Source organism: Phallusia mammillata, chromosome 1 (assembly GCF_965637545.1).
Source record: "Phallusia mammillata chromosome 1, kaPhaMamm4.hap1.1, whole genome shotgun sequence".
NCBI classification, from domain to species: Eukaryota; Metazoa; Chordata; class Ascidiacea; order Phlebobranchia; family Ascidiidae; genus Phallusia; species Phallusia mammillata.
The window spans coordinates 35895755-35912866 of NC_137252.1; the positions used below are offsets into that span (position 1 = coordinate 35895755).

General features: G+C 36.0%; 1 protein-coding gene across 2 annotated transcripts; it reads right to left on the bottom strand.

The window, feature by feature from the left end:
* Positions 1 to 183: 183 nt before the first annotated feature.
* On the bottom strand, positions 184 to 16749 carry LOC145209599 (kinesin-like protein KIF15). Of its 2 annotated transcripts, XM_080079914.1 has the most exons (28): positions 16586 to 16749; positions 15947 to 16128; positions 15572 to 15648; positions 15362 to 15503; positions 14750 to 14932; positions 14389 to 14500; positions 13862 to 14085; positions 13336 to 13503; positions 13040 to 13103; positions 12257 to 12525; positions 11821 to 11925; positions 11305 to 11383; positions 10778 to 10883; positions 10341 to 10512; positions 9692 to 9797; positions 9167 to 9360; positions 8575 to 8680; positions 8185 to 8291; positions 7593 to 7811; positions 6680 to 6889; positions 4738 to 4866; positions 4052 to 4150; positions 3549 to 3692; positions 2696 to 2787; positions 2071 to 2247; positions 1584 to 1665; positions 846 to 956; positions 184 to 464 (listed from the first exon to the last, which is right to left on the bottom strand). In XM_080079914.1, the coding sequence occupies exons 1-28, from the start codon at positions 16602 to 16604 to the stop codon at positions 342 to 344; spliced, it is 3801 nt and encodes a 1266-aa protein (XP_079936040.1). In that variant the 5' UTR covers positions 16605 to 16749; the 3' UTR covers positions 184 to 341. The 2 variants fall into 2 exon arrangements, with proteins under 2 accessions (XP_079936040.1, XP_079936041.1); XM_080079915.1 differs by lacking the exons at positions 184 to 464; positions 846 to 956; positions 1584 to 1665; positions 2071 to 2247 and having other exon boundaries at positions 2764 to 3046; positions 16586 to 16743.
* Between the last annotated feature and the right edge of the window lie 363 nt (positions 16750 to 17112).

Genomic DNA, 17112 nt, shown 5'->3' on the forward strand with positions numbered 1-17112 from the left:
CATCGATATTTTCGCAGTTTTGTACAAATCTTACTGTTTCAATGTTTTTATTGCTGACTTTGTAACAGGAAGCACAAGTACTGATGAACTCTGGTTGAAAAATACTTGATGGATGTCGCAATCAGTTGAAGATCACCACTTTACCATTTTCCTTCGTAAACTGCTTTTCATTTGACCCTAAAACTTTTTGTGTATTTCCACAACAAACGTCCACGTTGTTTTACGATTTTCGCGGATAAATACAAAAACGCATACAGATATAAACCAGAAAATATACATTTTATATTTTTGCCCCAACTGGGCTGGCAGTATCAGGTCCGGGAAATACCCTACAAGTGACGTCACGTGGAAGATTTTGGGTTGGGAGATTTACTGAAGCGTGGCTTTTTCACGCCTGACTGCTTCTCAGCGTTTCGGATCGTTTCGCTCTGCCGCTCACACTTTATCCGGAGCGCGTTTCTCTCCTGTAGATGTGGAATAATGGTCAATAATTTTTGTCTCGAATAACAAGTTGACTAAATCCGATTTAAAGAATTAGACAGATTTAGACAGACCAATACCAGTCTTTTGCAAAGCTGTTTTTGCCTAAGTTACGCTTCGCAAAAATTATGTGGTCCACTGTTTCATTAACATGCTCGAAGTTAAATGTTTTTAGCCCTTCCCTTATTTGCTATGTGTCCGAAGTTATAACATAATGTCATTGTGTATTGCGTTTAGCAGTTGTGCGATGGTTTTACTCAATTACTTCGAAACCGCGTTCTTAAACCCTATTTTACACCCAAATAATGTCCACCTTTGATGGGGTTCGAACCCACAATGTTTCGACCCAGTAGTGGTCAACTTACATTAGTGATATCAATCAGATCTCCCTTTAGTTTCTGCAGATAGTGGATTTTCTGCAGATGGTTCGTGTGTCCGGCCAACTTCGCGTTTTCATTCGATAAAAGCTGGAACTCCTGAAATAAAACACGAATATTTAGAGTGATTGGTTCAAGGGACATATGGAGTGTAGCAGTATATGGGCGAAACACGAAGAAAATCGTCAAACTGATTTCTTTTTCGAAAAACATACCTTTTCTTGCGACCGGCTTATATATAGGTCCAAACATATACTTCTTTGTAAACGGTGACTAAAAGCGTATTGAGGCTCATTTTTTTAACTGGTATCAATTGAAAAGCAGTTGTCGATATTTTACCCTCTAACCCAGCGGGGGGTGCACGCACCCCCAAGGGGTACGAAAACTGTTCCTAGGGGGTGCGGGGATGCTGTATAAAAATTAAATTGCAATGGTTTTGTTGTTTAAGCAGTTGCAGAAGAGGTTGCAAAAATTGGTTGGTGATTTAAAAAGGGTGTAGCAAGGAAAAAGGTTAAGAACCACTGCTCTAACCGAAATTCCAGGGCTTCAGAGAATCGGACTCTATAGTTACTGGGCGTTAGAGTCGGCATGTATGTCTACTATAAATCATTATTTTACCTTTTGACTCCACAACCCTGGTACACAACACGACGGAATACTCGGCTTAAATGAGTAATGTTTTTTTTCGACAAACTTGTTCCTTGGATTGTAATTCCATCATCTCACCTGTTCCGCTGATTTCCTTAATTCATTTTCCTCTTGTAATTCCGACTTTAGGCGTTCGACTTCATCGGACAATTGTTTTGTTCTGAGAAACAAAAATGTAACCACGGTTGAAAAGGCCACATACACTTCAATCGAACACACGTGACATGCTCCAACATTTTTTGTTTTGAATGTTATTCAATTTTGAGCCATCAACATCACAAACGTTGATGGGACTGGTCGTTAATCAGACTAATAAATCTAATCAAAAACTGCAAATGTTCTGTTTGGTCGAACACCAAGTATCATACCGAATCAGCCGGCGGTTTCTCCACTGAGCCTGCATAGCTCAGTTGGTAGAGCGAGAGTCCCGGAAAGACTCCTGTCGTGGGTTCGAATCCCACCGCATGATAGATTTTTCTAGTCAACGCCTTTGCCATATGTGTGGTGAATGCTTGGTGACCGGTTAATTCGGTAAAGAAACCATAGTATAGGATGATAAACCTACCTGTGTACTTCTTCTTGTAGTTTGATGTGATTTTCGTGCTGGGTCAATTTTTGTTTCGCTTCATCCAATTCCAACTCGAGTTTTCTACGCTGTTCCGCTTCACTGCGCGTCACGCACGATAGCCTTTCTTCCCACGCCCGCTCAAGTTCCGACTTCTCGGTCACGTGATCATCATGTCTGGTTGTGATTGGTCAATGAAAGTTTTTAAACATTTCGGACACACACTTTAAAGTCATAACTCTTGAATTGAAATAAGTTAATGGGTTGTTTATCAGGGATTACTGTTATTAGGCCCTGAACTTTCCGGTTAGGCCTTGTAGCTCTAAACACGCTGCTTTCATGGCAAGGCGTGCGGTAAAAATCTGACCTGCGGTGGGATTCGAAACGACAGCAGTCGTTTAAGAAACCATTGAGCAAATGACAACTTCTTAAACTTTGTTCTATATTCACTTTCGCCATGTTTTTGGCAACTTGTTTTATCAAAGGTATTGTCATTTTCAATAACTTGGCACTTCAGAGAGAAATTACACTGAACAATATTTCGTGTTTTTGGTGGTAAACCATCCGCGAAAACAGTGACTAAATAATCCCGGTATATGTTGGTGAACACATAACCCACACTCACATCTGAGCTTTATCAGCTGCAACCTGAACAGCGAAACTCGTGTGATCGCGCTGAAGTTGTTCGGCGAACTGCTCCTTCGATTGAAGCTGGATCTGCAGGGAAGGTGGAAAAAGAAAGAAGAATTTAAAGTTCATTAAGTATAAGAAAACATTTTTAAATATATGTCCATTAAAGCCCAAATGGTCAAGTTATTTAATTTCCAGTTTTTTTAAATTATGTTTAAAATTATTGAAATCGAGAAACCTCCACCCCAAAACCGAGAGTGTTTCGTCACAATCAGGTAATTGTGCATCTGATGTCATCAGTAGGTTCTTTATGACATCATAGTTCAATGTTACTTTATTTCATTATCTGTTTAAAATAAATTTTAAATAATTTAAACCTCCAAACCCCGAAGTTTTCAGCAGCTTTTATGCAGCAAAATGCCAACACATTTTGATTTATATCTAACCTAATGGCAAAGATTAGAGACGACATGTCAAAACAACAAGATAGTCAATTCAGCTTGTGTACGAAACAGTAAAGTTAGGCTCAGATGAACAAAACAGCACATTCATTTAAACCAGTGGTTCTCAAACTTCTTTTTGTTGCGACGCCTCTGGAAAAGTTTTCTGGACTTGCGACGCACCAGCAAATAAAAGTTAATGAGGAAACTGATTACTAAAGTTGTGTTTATTGATACAACAACAAAAAGCCACGAAACGGAACTATTCTGCGACGCCCGTGGAAAATTGAAACGACGCACCAGGGCGTCGCGACGCACAGTTTGAGAACTACTGATTTAAACAATTACAACTAGCCTGGCCGGGATTTCAACCCAGAACCTCAAACTTAAGCAACAAGTGAAACAAACCTCTAACTGCGCGATTCTCTCCCTCCCTCCTTGGAGCTGCTCCTCTTCTATCTTTTTTATCTTCTCATCCCGCTCATGGAGCTCACTTTCGAGTTTAGCGTAATGGTCAGTGAGACCGGTCAAGTCGTCCTGGAGATTGTCAACCTGAATATCAAGGACAAAAATGTGAGCAAGTGAAATTATCATTTCAATTACATATAAAGCGGATGAGTGATGAGGCAAAATTAACACATGAGAATATTTAGATGAATTAGTGAGCTTGAGTTGTAAATAGGACCGAAAGGTTTTGTGATTAAGCTTGAACAAAACTTGATTCGGGCCTAACTTAACAATTGGCATCATTTGTGTCGTAGTTTCAATATGAAATATCGTTTGGGCTAATTCAGGCTTTAGAACTATATTTTTAGGACTTTATTTGAAATATCGGGGCAGGCTAGTCTTCTGTTACTAATTATTATCAATTTTATACAGGACTGATGCGTTTCATTAACTTCTTATCCAACCTCAAACTGATATTTCGACTTGGTTTGTTCAAACTCATCCCGCAACGAAACCAGTTCATCAACATATTTCGACTTCTGTGATTCGTATTTCTCAATTTCCTGCAAAAATGAAAATAGTGGATTTTATTTCAACGCATCACATCAGTCATTCTTAACTGTGTGATGAAAAGATTTATAAATAGGTTACAGACGGTTGAATGACCATAAAATAAAATGTACATGACAACACTGGAACTTGTTGATCTATTTATTACCCACAGCAGTCTCTGCAATCATATTAAAATTGCAAATTAACCCTTTCCACAACTTAGGTCAGCAGAAAAAGATTTAAAATTTTGTGAAATATTGATTCAGAATGACATGTTCAACAAAGACACCCTTTTCGTATAAATGGGCATGAGTAGGAAATTTCATGCTCGGCCGAGCAGCGAGCATCAGAAATAGCGATGCTCGGTACCGAGTAGTCGGGTTCTGGCTTGGCTAGCCCATTCCTAGTAGATAGTCATGTAAGGAAGTGTGCATGACAACTGTAGAATTTCATTCTGATATTATCTCTTGCAAAAAGCAGGTTCACCGTCACATTAAAGTTTTAAGTTTTTTTTATTAACGTGATTTAACGTTAGAGCCACAAGCCTTAACACTATTTAGAAATATCGTTTCAAAGTGTCAAGTTCAACAAATCTTACTTGTTGTTGTGATGAGAGTTTCTCTTTATTTTCTTCCAGTTCGGATCGAAGTTGCTCGGTTGCGATATCTCGAAAACTCATCGCTCCTCGAAGCTCGCTGACTTGAGCCAGTAAAGCTGACATTGCTATCTGGAGTGGAGAAGAAAAAATGGTTTGGCGCTAATCGCAAAGATAAAAAAAACTATTTTACTCAAAAAATAAACAGTAACTTAAAATTTCATGTTGGCGGCCTGTGGGTGAACCACTAGGTCAGTGTTTTTCAACCTTTTTTGAGCCGCAGAACACTTCATGCATTAAAATAATCTTGCATAACACCAACTGGCAATTAAAATCTTATTATTACACAACGACAACCACTGCGCTAGGTCATTCAGTGTCAAACTTTGGATAACTAACTAACATGTGTGCAAATTTGAAAAACTTTGTAGCACTATGTCTTGACCAAAGGCTTGGAACAAACCGGAAAAAAAGTACAGACAAAAACAATATGTCCCCTTTTCAGGGAAGGAGAAAATTTACATATAAATATCACAGTATGAGTATGTGTGTAGATTTTCCCTTAAAACACAAGGGTCCTAAATTCTCTTGGAAACCATTTTAAAAGAAACTAGAAGGGTGGCTTAGCACATATTGCCCTTGCATATACACTATAACCTATTTGAAAAAAATAATATATTCCCTACACTTATTTTGTATTGGGTCCCATATCACACACTGTCTTTTATAACATTAGTTGTTTCTGCAGGCAGAAACTCATGGGTCCCCACACATGCAAAGTTGTAAATAATGCATTTCAAGAAATAACCATGTGAAAGTTTGGTATTGTAAGGTCAAACACAATGATTGGTACTGAGCATAAACAAACATGCTATGTGGAGTACAAACTATCTAAATTTTCTTCCATATGGGTATTTTTAAAGGTTTTTCTATTGTATGTTCTATCTGAAAAATGAAGGGGTAAATAGCGAAAAATTAGACTAAAACACAACAATCAGCTGCTATTATTGGAAAATGGCACAAGCTGTCCTAATTTCATTCAATTCAGACTTTGTTAAAAAAATTCACCCATTGGGGGCTAGTGGGGTAAATGTTGGGGCTACAGGTTGGAAAACAACAATCAACAACCATAGATAGCACCCACTACAAGCTGCCCCAGTTTTATTCAATTCAGACATTGTTTAAAAAATTCCCCCTTTTTAGGGGGCTAGGGGGTAAACGTTGGGGCTACAGGTTGGAAAACAACAATCAACACCTAACAATGGCACAATGGACAAACTGTCCAAATTTCATCCCATTTGAACAATACTTAAACAATTCACCCTTTTTGGGGGGCTAGTGGGGTAAATAATTGGTCTCTACTCCAAAACTAAAAAAATATCAAATCACAATAACCCAATCCACAGTCCTGTAAATTTTTGTCCAAATCAGCAAATGTTTAAACATTTGGCCACTGGAGGGGCTTTTGAGCAACAATAGTTGATGCCTCTGACGTCATAAGGCTGTTAACACCCCCTGAATGGTCAACTGCAAAAACATCCACCAAGCAACCCACAAACACTAGGAATGAATATATGGTTGCCTTTATAACATCACACAAAACTAATGTTTGTGGTGCGCACAAACCACATTTTACATTTTTGGGGCTAGTGGGGTAAATACTGGGGTTATCATGACAAACGAAGCAGATGGCACATCTACATAACTATATCTACCATCTGTGAAAGTTTCATCCAAATCCATCAAACATTTCAGGGCAAAAAGGGGTGGACAAACTTTATGGAAGAAAAAAAGAAAAAAAGAAATCGAGTAAAATCAAGATGTGTCCCCTTCAAGGAAGGGGACCCATAATAAACACCAGTAGATTTGTGGTATTAGACATATAATATGCTGTAATTTCAGTGAAAACATTAACATTCAACTATGTGCATTTAATCAACCCTACCTTATCATTCTTCATGTTTTTCTCCCCATTTTCCAGTTTAACTTGAAGTTTTGATATTTCCATCTTACTCGCATTACTCTCATTCACTGTGTGCGATAATTCCTTCCTTAAGTTTTTATTTTCTTCCTGTAACTTCTCGCAAATTATTTCTTGCTCCCGATTTGAACTTTCCATGATTCTGTGGCTCAGTTTCAACTGAGTTTGGGCTTGCTGCCAATACAGGAAGTTATACATTTGACTTCAAAGCAAACTGCTTAAAAATACAATATGATCTATTGAAGCAAATGTTTGAAGCAACTAAGTGGTAGTTTCCTACTTTTAAATAAAGTACTGGCCCCTCTTTAATTAGATAGATGGATATGTTAACTTTGGTGGATTTCTTGATTATTAAATCTGCATTAAAGCATGAAAATCTAAAATAAACAATAGGCAGTTACCAAGCCCCCAAGAACTACCCGCCCTTCACACACCATGTTGAAACAAGTGAATAAAATGTACAGAATGTAATTTCCATTTGTGATACACGTAGGGATGGGCCAAAACCACGTCGAACACCGAGCAACTCACGTTAACGCTCGGTGCATTGTGACGTCACAAGCATTCCCTATTCCACAGTATTTTTGTAGCTTGCCAAGGTCCGTCACGAAACCAGCGGTGTATTAAGCTGTACAGGGCCAAGAAGTACGTGTTTTTCCACCATTTAAAAAGACAGTCAATTGTGTTCTTGAATACCCTTTCGAACCCTATTTTCGTTTGTTAGCAGGGCATGAACATGCAAATTTAACGCTCGGTTCAGTTTGCAACTGCGTGGCCGAACACCGAGTATCAAAAACAGTGGTGCTCGGTACCAAGTACTCGGGTTCTGGCTCGGCTCGGCCCATCCCTACACACAAGTGACTCCTGGTTGACTCACCTCAAGTTCGCCCCTGAATTGAGCAATGGTTTCCTCACAATCACGTAATTGTGCATCTGATGACATCATTCGATCTCTCATGACATCGTTGTCAGCAGTGAGAGTGAGAACTTCAGTTTCGTGTTGCTCCACTCGAACACACAGCTCTTGAATCTCGCTTGTTTTCAACCTCAAATCTTCCTGCATGAGATCGTGTGAAGATTGGAAGCTGGCAAGTTTCTGGGAAAATATGTTTATAAAATTTTATTTGTTGGTTTTATTCTACTGGAAAAACAACAGTAAAAGCATTTAAAGGTCGCTGATTCACAAAACAATTTTCTTTTTGAAACAGAAATTCAGAAAAACTACCAGAAATATATAAAAAAAAAATTATAGTTAAAAACAGTCAAAAAGCAAAATAGTATAAACTACAAAAAAAATAATTGTAGATTTTTCACCAGGAGTAATTTGACCCCAAGAGATAACTCGATCTGCTATCCGGTTCAATATAAGCAAGCATTTTGGGGGTTTAATAGGTCAAACAGTTAATTTTATCTTCAAAACCAGTCTGGGGAAAAGATACTTTTATAAATTTGTTAAATTATTGTCGCACCTGTTGCATAACTCTCTGTGATTCCACCAACAAACTTTTCTTGTCGTTCAGTTCACGGTCAGCAGATTTCATCATAATCCGCAGATCTTGAATTTCTTCGAGTTGGACTAAAATATGAAAACGTACACACCAAAAACACAAACAAAATCCTGCAAATAACCTGATAACATCTTAAAATGTGTGGCTATAAATTTTTATCAACTGACTTTTCCAATATTGTGTTAAATGTTTTTAAAGTTGATCAAGTAATAAACCCTAAGCCTCTTTTATTTTCAATTTCATGCCGGAGTAGAAAAAGAATTCTGGTTGCAACATTAAATCAAGGTATAAACAAGTATGTACAGGACATATATCCATGATATAGTTTCAGTGCTTTTTTTCCCAGCCTACTTTTATTTTCAAATTTCAACTTCTCCACATTTTCACGAGCTTCTTCCAACTCTTGTCCGAGCTTTTCCTTGATTGAATTATTTTCTGCTTGTTGCTCGGTGATTCCCTGCAACCAAAGCAAACTTACAATGATGAAAATAAAAACTGTTGAAACGATGTAATGTTTTTACACTCAAATGCAGGCCAGGTATCTTCATGCTGAGAATATTTAGAAGTGTGAATTGTGCCTAAGTTTGCTTATGTTATGTGGGTTTAAACTCACCTAATTCAAACTATCATGTAGCTAAGGAAACATACTGTATAGTTAAAAACAAACAGCATTTTGTCCGGTGAAATTTTTTATCCCAAACATACATAATTTAAAAATATTGTTTTAATTCAATGACTAGTATTGTTGTTTTTTAATCCTAAAAAAATCAAGTAAAATTATTGACAATTTCCACTTTTAACCTTAATCAGTACAAGACTGTATTTCAGCAAACAAATGCTTCAGACGAAGCTGGTTTGAAATTGTGCAGATTAAGTTTGTTAAAAAAGGGAAAAAAATATTTTTTTTATAAGTTTTCTCACATTGTGTGGAACTAATCATCACCTTTTGCACTGCAGAACATTTCCCTTCCACAACTGCCAGCTGTTGCCTCAGTTGGTTACACTCCCTCTCCAGTGTGACAACTTGCTGTTCCAACTTGTTTTTACACTCCAACTCACTTTCCAGTTCAAGTTTTAAAGCGACATTGCTCATTTCATCCTCAATGTCGTGGACATCAGAAAGAAGATTAAATGAACCTTAGTAAAATAAACAACACAGTTAGTGTCTTAGTTCTAGCTGTGAAGAAATAAAGCATAAACACAATTGTTGTGGCAGCGTTTCAAATTTTCTAAGCAAATAGCGTAGATTACAAATTCTGTGTAAAGTTTAAAATGTTTTTAATCACTAAATTAATGTTTTATTTCAACATGATAGGAGGAATGCATTTTTCGGTTTTAGGGTCAAGATGACCCAAAAAAACGTAACTAAGTGTAGGCAAAAGGATATAAAATGTAGTTTAAAGGCAATATTTTTCAGACTGCCTATTGCAAGCGCACCACCACTAAGTGATTGTTTACATCTACTTACTGTCCATGCTTGAATCCAAAATGTTGAAAATTGAATCTTTCGAAGAAGATTTCAACAACTTTCTTGCACTCGAACATTTCGTTTCAGAACCGATTCGCTTCAGAGTCTGTAATAAGTTGTTTGAAAAATTGTGTTGTAGTGCTGCTTAAATTTACTTTTTCATGTAACAATAAAGAATAACATTGTTTAGTACAAATAAGTTTCGTCGATTTTTGTCAGCATAGCATATGAACCCAGTAATTTCAAGCATAAATTTTGTTTTAAAATGAATCAACCTAAATTTCAGAACCTTTATTTTACAGGCTTTAGACAACATGATCACAACCTCCAACTGTAATAATTGCCAGCATGTGCTTGGGTGTAAGTTTTACACAAAATCATTTCTAAACGGCAGAAGCTTTTTCTTGTGATCACTTGAAATATGGAATTGAATGAGTTTTATCACACCTTTGGCACCAGTTTGTATTAGCACAAGCTTGTTACCACTGTTTTTGTGCCACTGATGCCAATGTCGCTTTATAGGAATTTTGTGTTTAAAGATTTGTCTTTATCCCGATGATCTTGTATAGGAAATCGAAATGTCGGTTGCTGATTACCAACTGATGAAAAGCAATTCTTTTTTATGCAATTAACTGATTATTATTGTCACCTGGCCCTTTTTCTGTGGTGTGGTCAACGTACGGAGAGTGGAATTATGAATCGAGTTCAATTGTTTGATTTGCAGTCTAGCGCCATCTTGTGATGTTTGGAGCATTTTCTCCAACTCGCTTCGTTCAGATTTCACACCAGCTAATTCAGTCTGTAGCTCGGTAATTTTTGTGCTGCAAGTTTACACATATTTTGTAATCGATCCCTAAAACATAGAATGACAGGTATGTTTGGTAATAATTATTGACATTTTGTGGCATATCTGGAGTTCTTTAAGGCTCACTAGTAGGTCGTGGCACAAAATTAAAAAAAACACTGGGTTCTTCTTCAAGATTCAGCATGTTTGAAATTTACTAGAATAGTTTGCAATAAAAAAAAACATTCGGTGAATTTTTCATGAAATGCTGATTTACTGCGATTTGTTTCTTTGCATCTTACTTGAGATTTGTGATTTCATCTTTGTGGAGCTTCTTGGCATTTTTCATTTTATCTTGTAATTCTTGCAAGCGTTCGTTGTTCACAGGTTGAACACTCGGTTCTGTTTCTGAGTTAAGAAATATATATGATATATATCACTGACAACAACAAAAAAGTTTCGTTGTTCACAGGTTGAACACTCGGTTCTGTATCTGAGTTAAGAAACTATACAATATTATCGTATCAACAACAAAGAACACAGAGAATTTTAACTTGAGTTTGCCCCAGGAAAATGTTTAGGTAAATATTTGTAAACTTTTAAAGCAAAAAAATGTACCGGGTAGTTCTAAAATTGCAGCAATAGAATTGGCAACACAAGGAGCAGAGTTGAAATTTTTTTCAACATTTTTGAAGCAGTCAGGCTCAACAATAAAATATATCAAACCTTAAATATACTATTTAACTGTGAAAACCCACAGAATCAACTGCCTGCAACATTGAACAAGCTGCGTGGTTTAACATGTTAACAAAGTTTTCAGCCAACTCACCTTTAGTTGATGGTTCTTGATTTTCTTTCACAAGTTTTTCAAATTCCGCCAGCAGTTTTGCTTTTCTCGAAACAGTGAACTTAACAAAAGCAATGAAGATTTAATTTGTTTCAAATGTATAGCCACGCAATGTATTTCTTTCTACTCTTTCCCTATTAGTTGCTTACAAGGTAAAAATTATACAGATTACACTTTAGACCAAGGGTCAGCAACCTTTTAGGCGACACATGCCAATTTACTTGTTGTTTCCATGTGTTAATGACCTCGCGTGCCAACGTTTTTCTAAATAATAGTGGTTCGTGCCAGCTGATATCAATAATAAAGAGAAAGCAGAGTATTTTGTGCATGTAAGGCTGAATTTTAGGACATTGGCATGATAAAAACTGTAAACAAGGAGTGTAACAAGTTCAATTGTTACTTCAATTTGACACGCAAATCGGTTTCCCTGTTAGTTCCTTACAAGGCAACAATCATAAAGATTACACTATTAGACGAAAAATTAAGTTTGTTAGATACCTGAAGGAAGCTTGTGACTGCCGGCACCGAACGGAGTCGATCAACTTCTTGTTGGAGTTCAGTGTTTTTGTGAACTAACATCACTGTGTTGGGGTGACTTTGCAACTGTGCGTGAAATACAATGATATTAGGCCTAAATCAACAATGTGTTTTCATGTTAATTCAAAGAATTGTGAAGCCATAAAGGCTCTTGCATATGACAACAATATGATGTAAATTAAAGATAATTAAGAATTGTAAAAAAGAAGTTTTAGTTTATTTAATAAAAAAGAAATAATTAGTTTATTTAATTTAAAGAACGGCAACTAAAATGGAAGAAAATTAACATTTACACATGACTTTGGAATTTGGATTTTACCTAACTTTTACCTAACGATTTTCAGTTAATACCACAAACAACATGAAAAAGGAGTTTAAACTTATATATATATCGAACCTGCTCAGTGAGAACTTTTATTTCACTTTGAAGCAATTGGATTTCTTTATCGTTATTTTCACTTGTTTCGGAGACTGATTTGTTTTTCATTCTCTCAATTGCTGAATCACGAAACTTTATGATCATTCTTGCTGACATCAGCGCTTTTTCATTCTTTGCGATCACATTTTTAAGCGAGGCAACTTTTGTGTTCGTCCGCTCGACTTCCAACGAATGAAGTTTCCATAATTCCATGGCTTGCAAGAACCACTGCTTGAAATTAACCGCATCTAAATGAAAACAAACTTAAATGTAAATCTATTTTTTAAAATAAAGCAACTCCAGTTTACATTAAAGATTGATACCAATTCAGGCTGAATGTAAAAAAACACATTTTAAACTTTCTTCATACAAACTGTAAAAAAAACTTTACACATTATCCCTATGCCGTGATTCGCAACCTTTTTTTCATGACCACTCAAATATTAATCCTAAAAACAATGGTGTGCCAACAACAGAACAAAGATACTTTGGAAAGCTACAAAACTAGTATTGAATTGGAAATGTTTGTGACATCACAATGCACAGAGCATTAACAAGAGATACACCATGCTCGACCAATAAGAACTTTTGCAGTTTTGGCCCATACCTAATGCACAGTACTCAATTATCGAGCTACTTTACTTGAGGAATCAACAATTTGATGGTGATCCACATTTGGGTTGGAAGAGGCACTATTCTTATGTTAGCATGGAAAGTAAAACAGTTTTACAAACCAGAAATGTAACAATGTATTTTTTGTACCTCCCTGTGGTTTTGTGTCGACTGAAGATTGTGTGAGGAGGAATTTCAACCGTTTGATTTCATTCTAGAAATAATAAAAATATTACGACATTCTGCTCATGTTAAAAAAGGGATGCAACATGCAAAAAAAATATATTGTGTGGCTAAAACTTAAACTGAACTTTTATGCAAAATATATTCTACATAATTTTCTTGTTGCAGAGGTGCTAACAGTATACAGATCTCACTCATTTTTTTACATTTGAAATCATTGCCAATTAAAACAGATAATCTATGTGTAACGTATATTTACACACCTGTAAAGCAAGGATATCTCCTTGTGCGTCTTCATTAACTCGAGCTTTGTTTTTAATCATTTTAGCTCGCTGTGCAAAGTATAAAGTGGACAGGGTTTCTCCGCAGCAGTGGGAGTTCGGGTGAACGTTGGCAACTATGTACGTCCGAGCATTTCCACCAACAGAGTCCTGCGGCGTACAAAAAATTGGTAAGATAACTGTATTGGATGATAGTTTCTCAACTCAAACAGTGGGGAGTCAAGCTGCACAATATAAAATTCTATCCAAATGCAAAATTTTCAACATTTATATACAGCTGAAAAAGTTTGTATAATTTGTAGTGACGCCCACACCAACAGGCAGATATTTAACACATTTTGGTGAATGAATTTAAACGCATTTAAAACAACCAACTTGATCACTCCTAGGAAAAAAAGCTACTTTAAGTATAATTTTACATCTGATTCTATGGAAAATGCATCTTTGGAATATGTACACATATGTAATATGCTTTGTGGCAGGACAATTTATTTAATTAATTACTTACTCGAAGGAGAAAGGTGAGTTTTGAATCCCGGTAAGGAACGTGTCTCGATTTTCCATTACCGATGTCCACAAGCGACATGATAACATTCCCGAGAACACTTAATGATTTGTTTATGTTTCCAGCCTCTTTGAGTCTTGCACCGGTTGCACAAGTGTCGCGCTGTCGTTCGGAGCCAGCAAGATCCACCAGATTCAAAACCGATTGACGAACTTTTGTGATGTCCCCTGTTTATAAACAGTAAGACAATTTCACAACACTGAAATAAACCTCTTAATAATTTCAACTGCCTGTGGCAATGTTCATTCATAATCTAGTACTAAATCAGAAAAAACTTTTCTCCAAAAAGTAATAAAAATTGACAAATTATTTTATCACTAGCTTAGAAAAAAACTTTTTTAACTGAGTAAAGTCATTTTTACTTACTCCACAACTAAACTTGTTAAGGTCATACAGAAACTTTTTTTAGGGAAGAGAGAACTTATATGTTTCAAGATGTGGTCATTAACAACCAAGGCATAACAGTTTACCAGTCTTGTCTTTTGATTCAATGGAGACAGTGAAAACAGCGTGACTGCGAGAACTTTCTCTATTCATGGAGGTAGCAGCAACATGACGGTGATCCCAACCTTGCTGCAAAACCTGACACCAGAATACCAGTTGAAATTGTGGTTTCACCATTAGTTGGGGTCATTTTTTGATTAGTGAGGTTTAGCTAAAATCTCCATAATGGAAAAACTTGACCAGTTAAAACAAGCAAAATACAGTTAAAATTTAATATTTTATTTGCTACCCTTTGAACTTGAAATAATTGCATGAACAAAATAATAACGAAAGTAATAACTTTTAAAACTTTGTTCTACATTTTATTGGCAAAGTTGTAATGTTAACCTGATAAGCCTCTGTTGCCGTGGCAACCATTATCTCCTTGTTGCCGTCGACAAACACACCACGATTGAGAGACTCTCTTAACTGCAGTGATGATGTTGACACGAGATTGAGCAAGTCGTAGATTTGTTCATTGTAAATTTCCAAAAATGAACATTTGCACAGAAATTCAACTTGGTCTCCATGCTGAACACAATTACAAATGTTCAAAATCTTACTCAACCAACCTAAAATTTTACCCTAAAGCCATAACCTTAAGGCTAGAGCCCTCTATAAGTGTTTAAAATCTTACTTATGCAAGAATTAAATACATTTTGTGTCAACTAACTTCAAGTCTGCACCTAGAGCCTCAACCATATCTTATGTATTAAGATATGATTATTTATGCAACAATAAAATACGCTTTGTAAATACATTCCAACTTTGACCCCCAAAGCTTTACTGAGCATGCTAACAAAACTACGGCCCTAGGTGTTTTAAAAATGTAAGTTTTTATTCATTGTTGTATTTTAGTAATATTTCTTTGTGGTTTAACAAAAACATTGTCTCCAAAAGTGGGTGACAAACTAAATGAAGATAAGGCAACTACAATACGATAAAAGGTTTGATACTTACCAGTTCGATTTTCCTTTGTATAAGTTGAAATAAATATTCCAATGCCCGAGGAATGACGCCTCTAAGCTCTCTGTTCCACCCACTGGAGAAATTCTCACTTGGTCCGAGCATTGTAAAGGTTTTGCCAGAGCCGGTTTGCCCACTGATAACAACAGAAAATTTAGGGTTTCAAATTCTAATTATTGTGTTGATAAAATGTTTAGGACTTACTAAGCAAAAATCGTTCCGTTGTATCCTTCAATACACCCCTCGACAATCTTTTTACCAACAGCTTCAAATACAGTTTCCTAAACACAACTAGAACCATTGTATACCAGGCCTATATAAGGCATTACACCAAATCACCCAGCCATTTCAAGCATTTTCACATAGCAAAGCGTAGGCTAAAAAATCTTGCCTGCTTAGGACTTTAACACAAGTAAAACTATCCAAACACACCAGAAACTTAAGTCTTTTTGCAACACAGTACATCAATATGAACACCACAAAAGATGTTGTTGCAAACTTATGTAGAATCAGTATGAAGAATAAGTAAGTAAATATGTGTTACTTTCGATTACAATTCAGAATTATTTTCATTAAAACCTGATCAGTGTGTTGATCAGAAACATGGTCAAAAGTAAACTCCTTAGGGTTCGAGTTAGCTGTGCTTTTTATTGACAGTGAGGTTGGAGAGGTGACATTCACACAAAGATTGGAACCAAAGTTGTCGGCCGGAGGTCGAATTCTGATGTAAACTTGAATCGAATCTCCTCCCTTGCTTTTATCTGAAACACTCACACTTTAATAAATATATATTTCACAAATTTTTTTTTGAAAAAATTGTAACTGGTACAAAACTTTGGAAGTTTGTATGAAACAGTGAAAAAAAGTAAACAAAAATGGAAACATCCCAAAACTGAAAATATAAATATTCTGCTGCTTTGTCTAAATAATCTAATAATTTCTGAGCACAAAGCTACAAACACTACAAATATAAAAAAAGAAAATTAATGTTATCAAAACAAGTTAACGAACATATTGTGGGATAGTGTTTTTTCCCCATGAAACTTTTTATTGAACACAGACTTACCAAATCGTAATTCCTTAATGCTAACAATTGTTAGTGATTTTTTAGAATTACTTCATATCTTAATAAAGCAGAGTTCAATGAGCACCTAGATTTGCTTATAAATCAGATTTCTACATAACAAACATTTAATTTTCCTGTTTTTTTATTCTTACCTTTTAACAACGAGGACATTTCAGCGTTTCAAGGTAACAAAGGTTTAATGTTGGACTTCCAAATTTCAATTCAACTCCGAAATTGTAAACAAAAATATGGAAATCAAACTTTCCCGCCATTTCTTAATCCGCAGCATTACAGGAATTCTGCGCTCGTTTCAAAACTTCCCGTTATAGCTTTTCCAGTGCTTTTTCTTCTTTTAAATGAGTTGTTAATTTATATTAATTTTAATAATGTTGTAATAGTTGACTAATTCTACGCAAAAGTAGTGCATTGATTCGTTGCCAAGATGGCCGAATGGTTGGCGTTAATTATGGGTTCTAATTCTGTAATCTACTTGTGTTTCCCGAGCAAATAACTAAAACGCTTATATCCAACCCAGTAAAATTCGGTTGGTTTGGACTATGGTGAAGTCGTCAAATCTAAAAAATACCTAGAATTGCTTTAACGAAGGTGCAATTTAACAAACAGCACCTCTCAAAGTTCTGTTTAGCTACAGCACTGTTGTGGGCATAACACGTTCAGA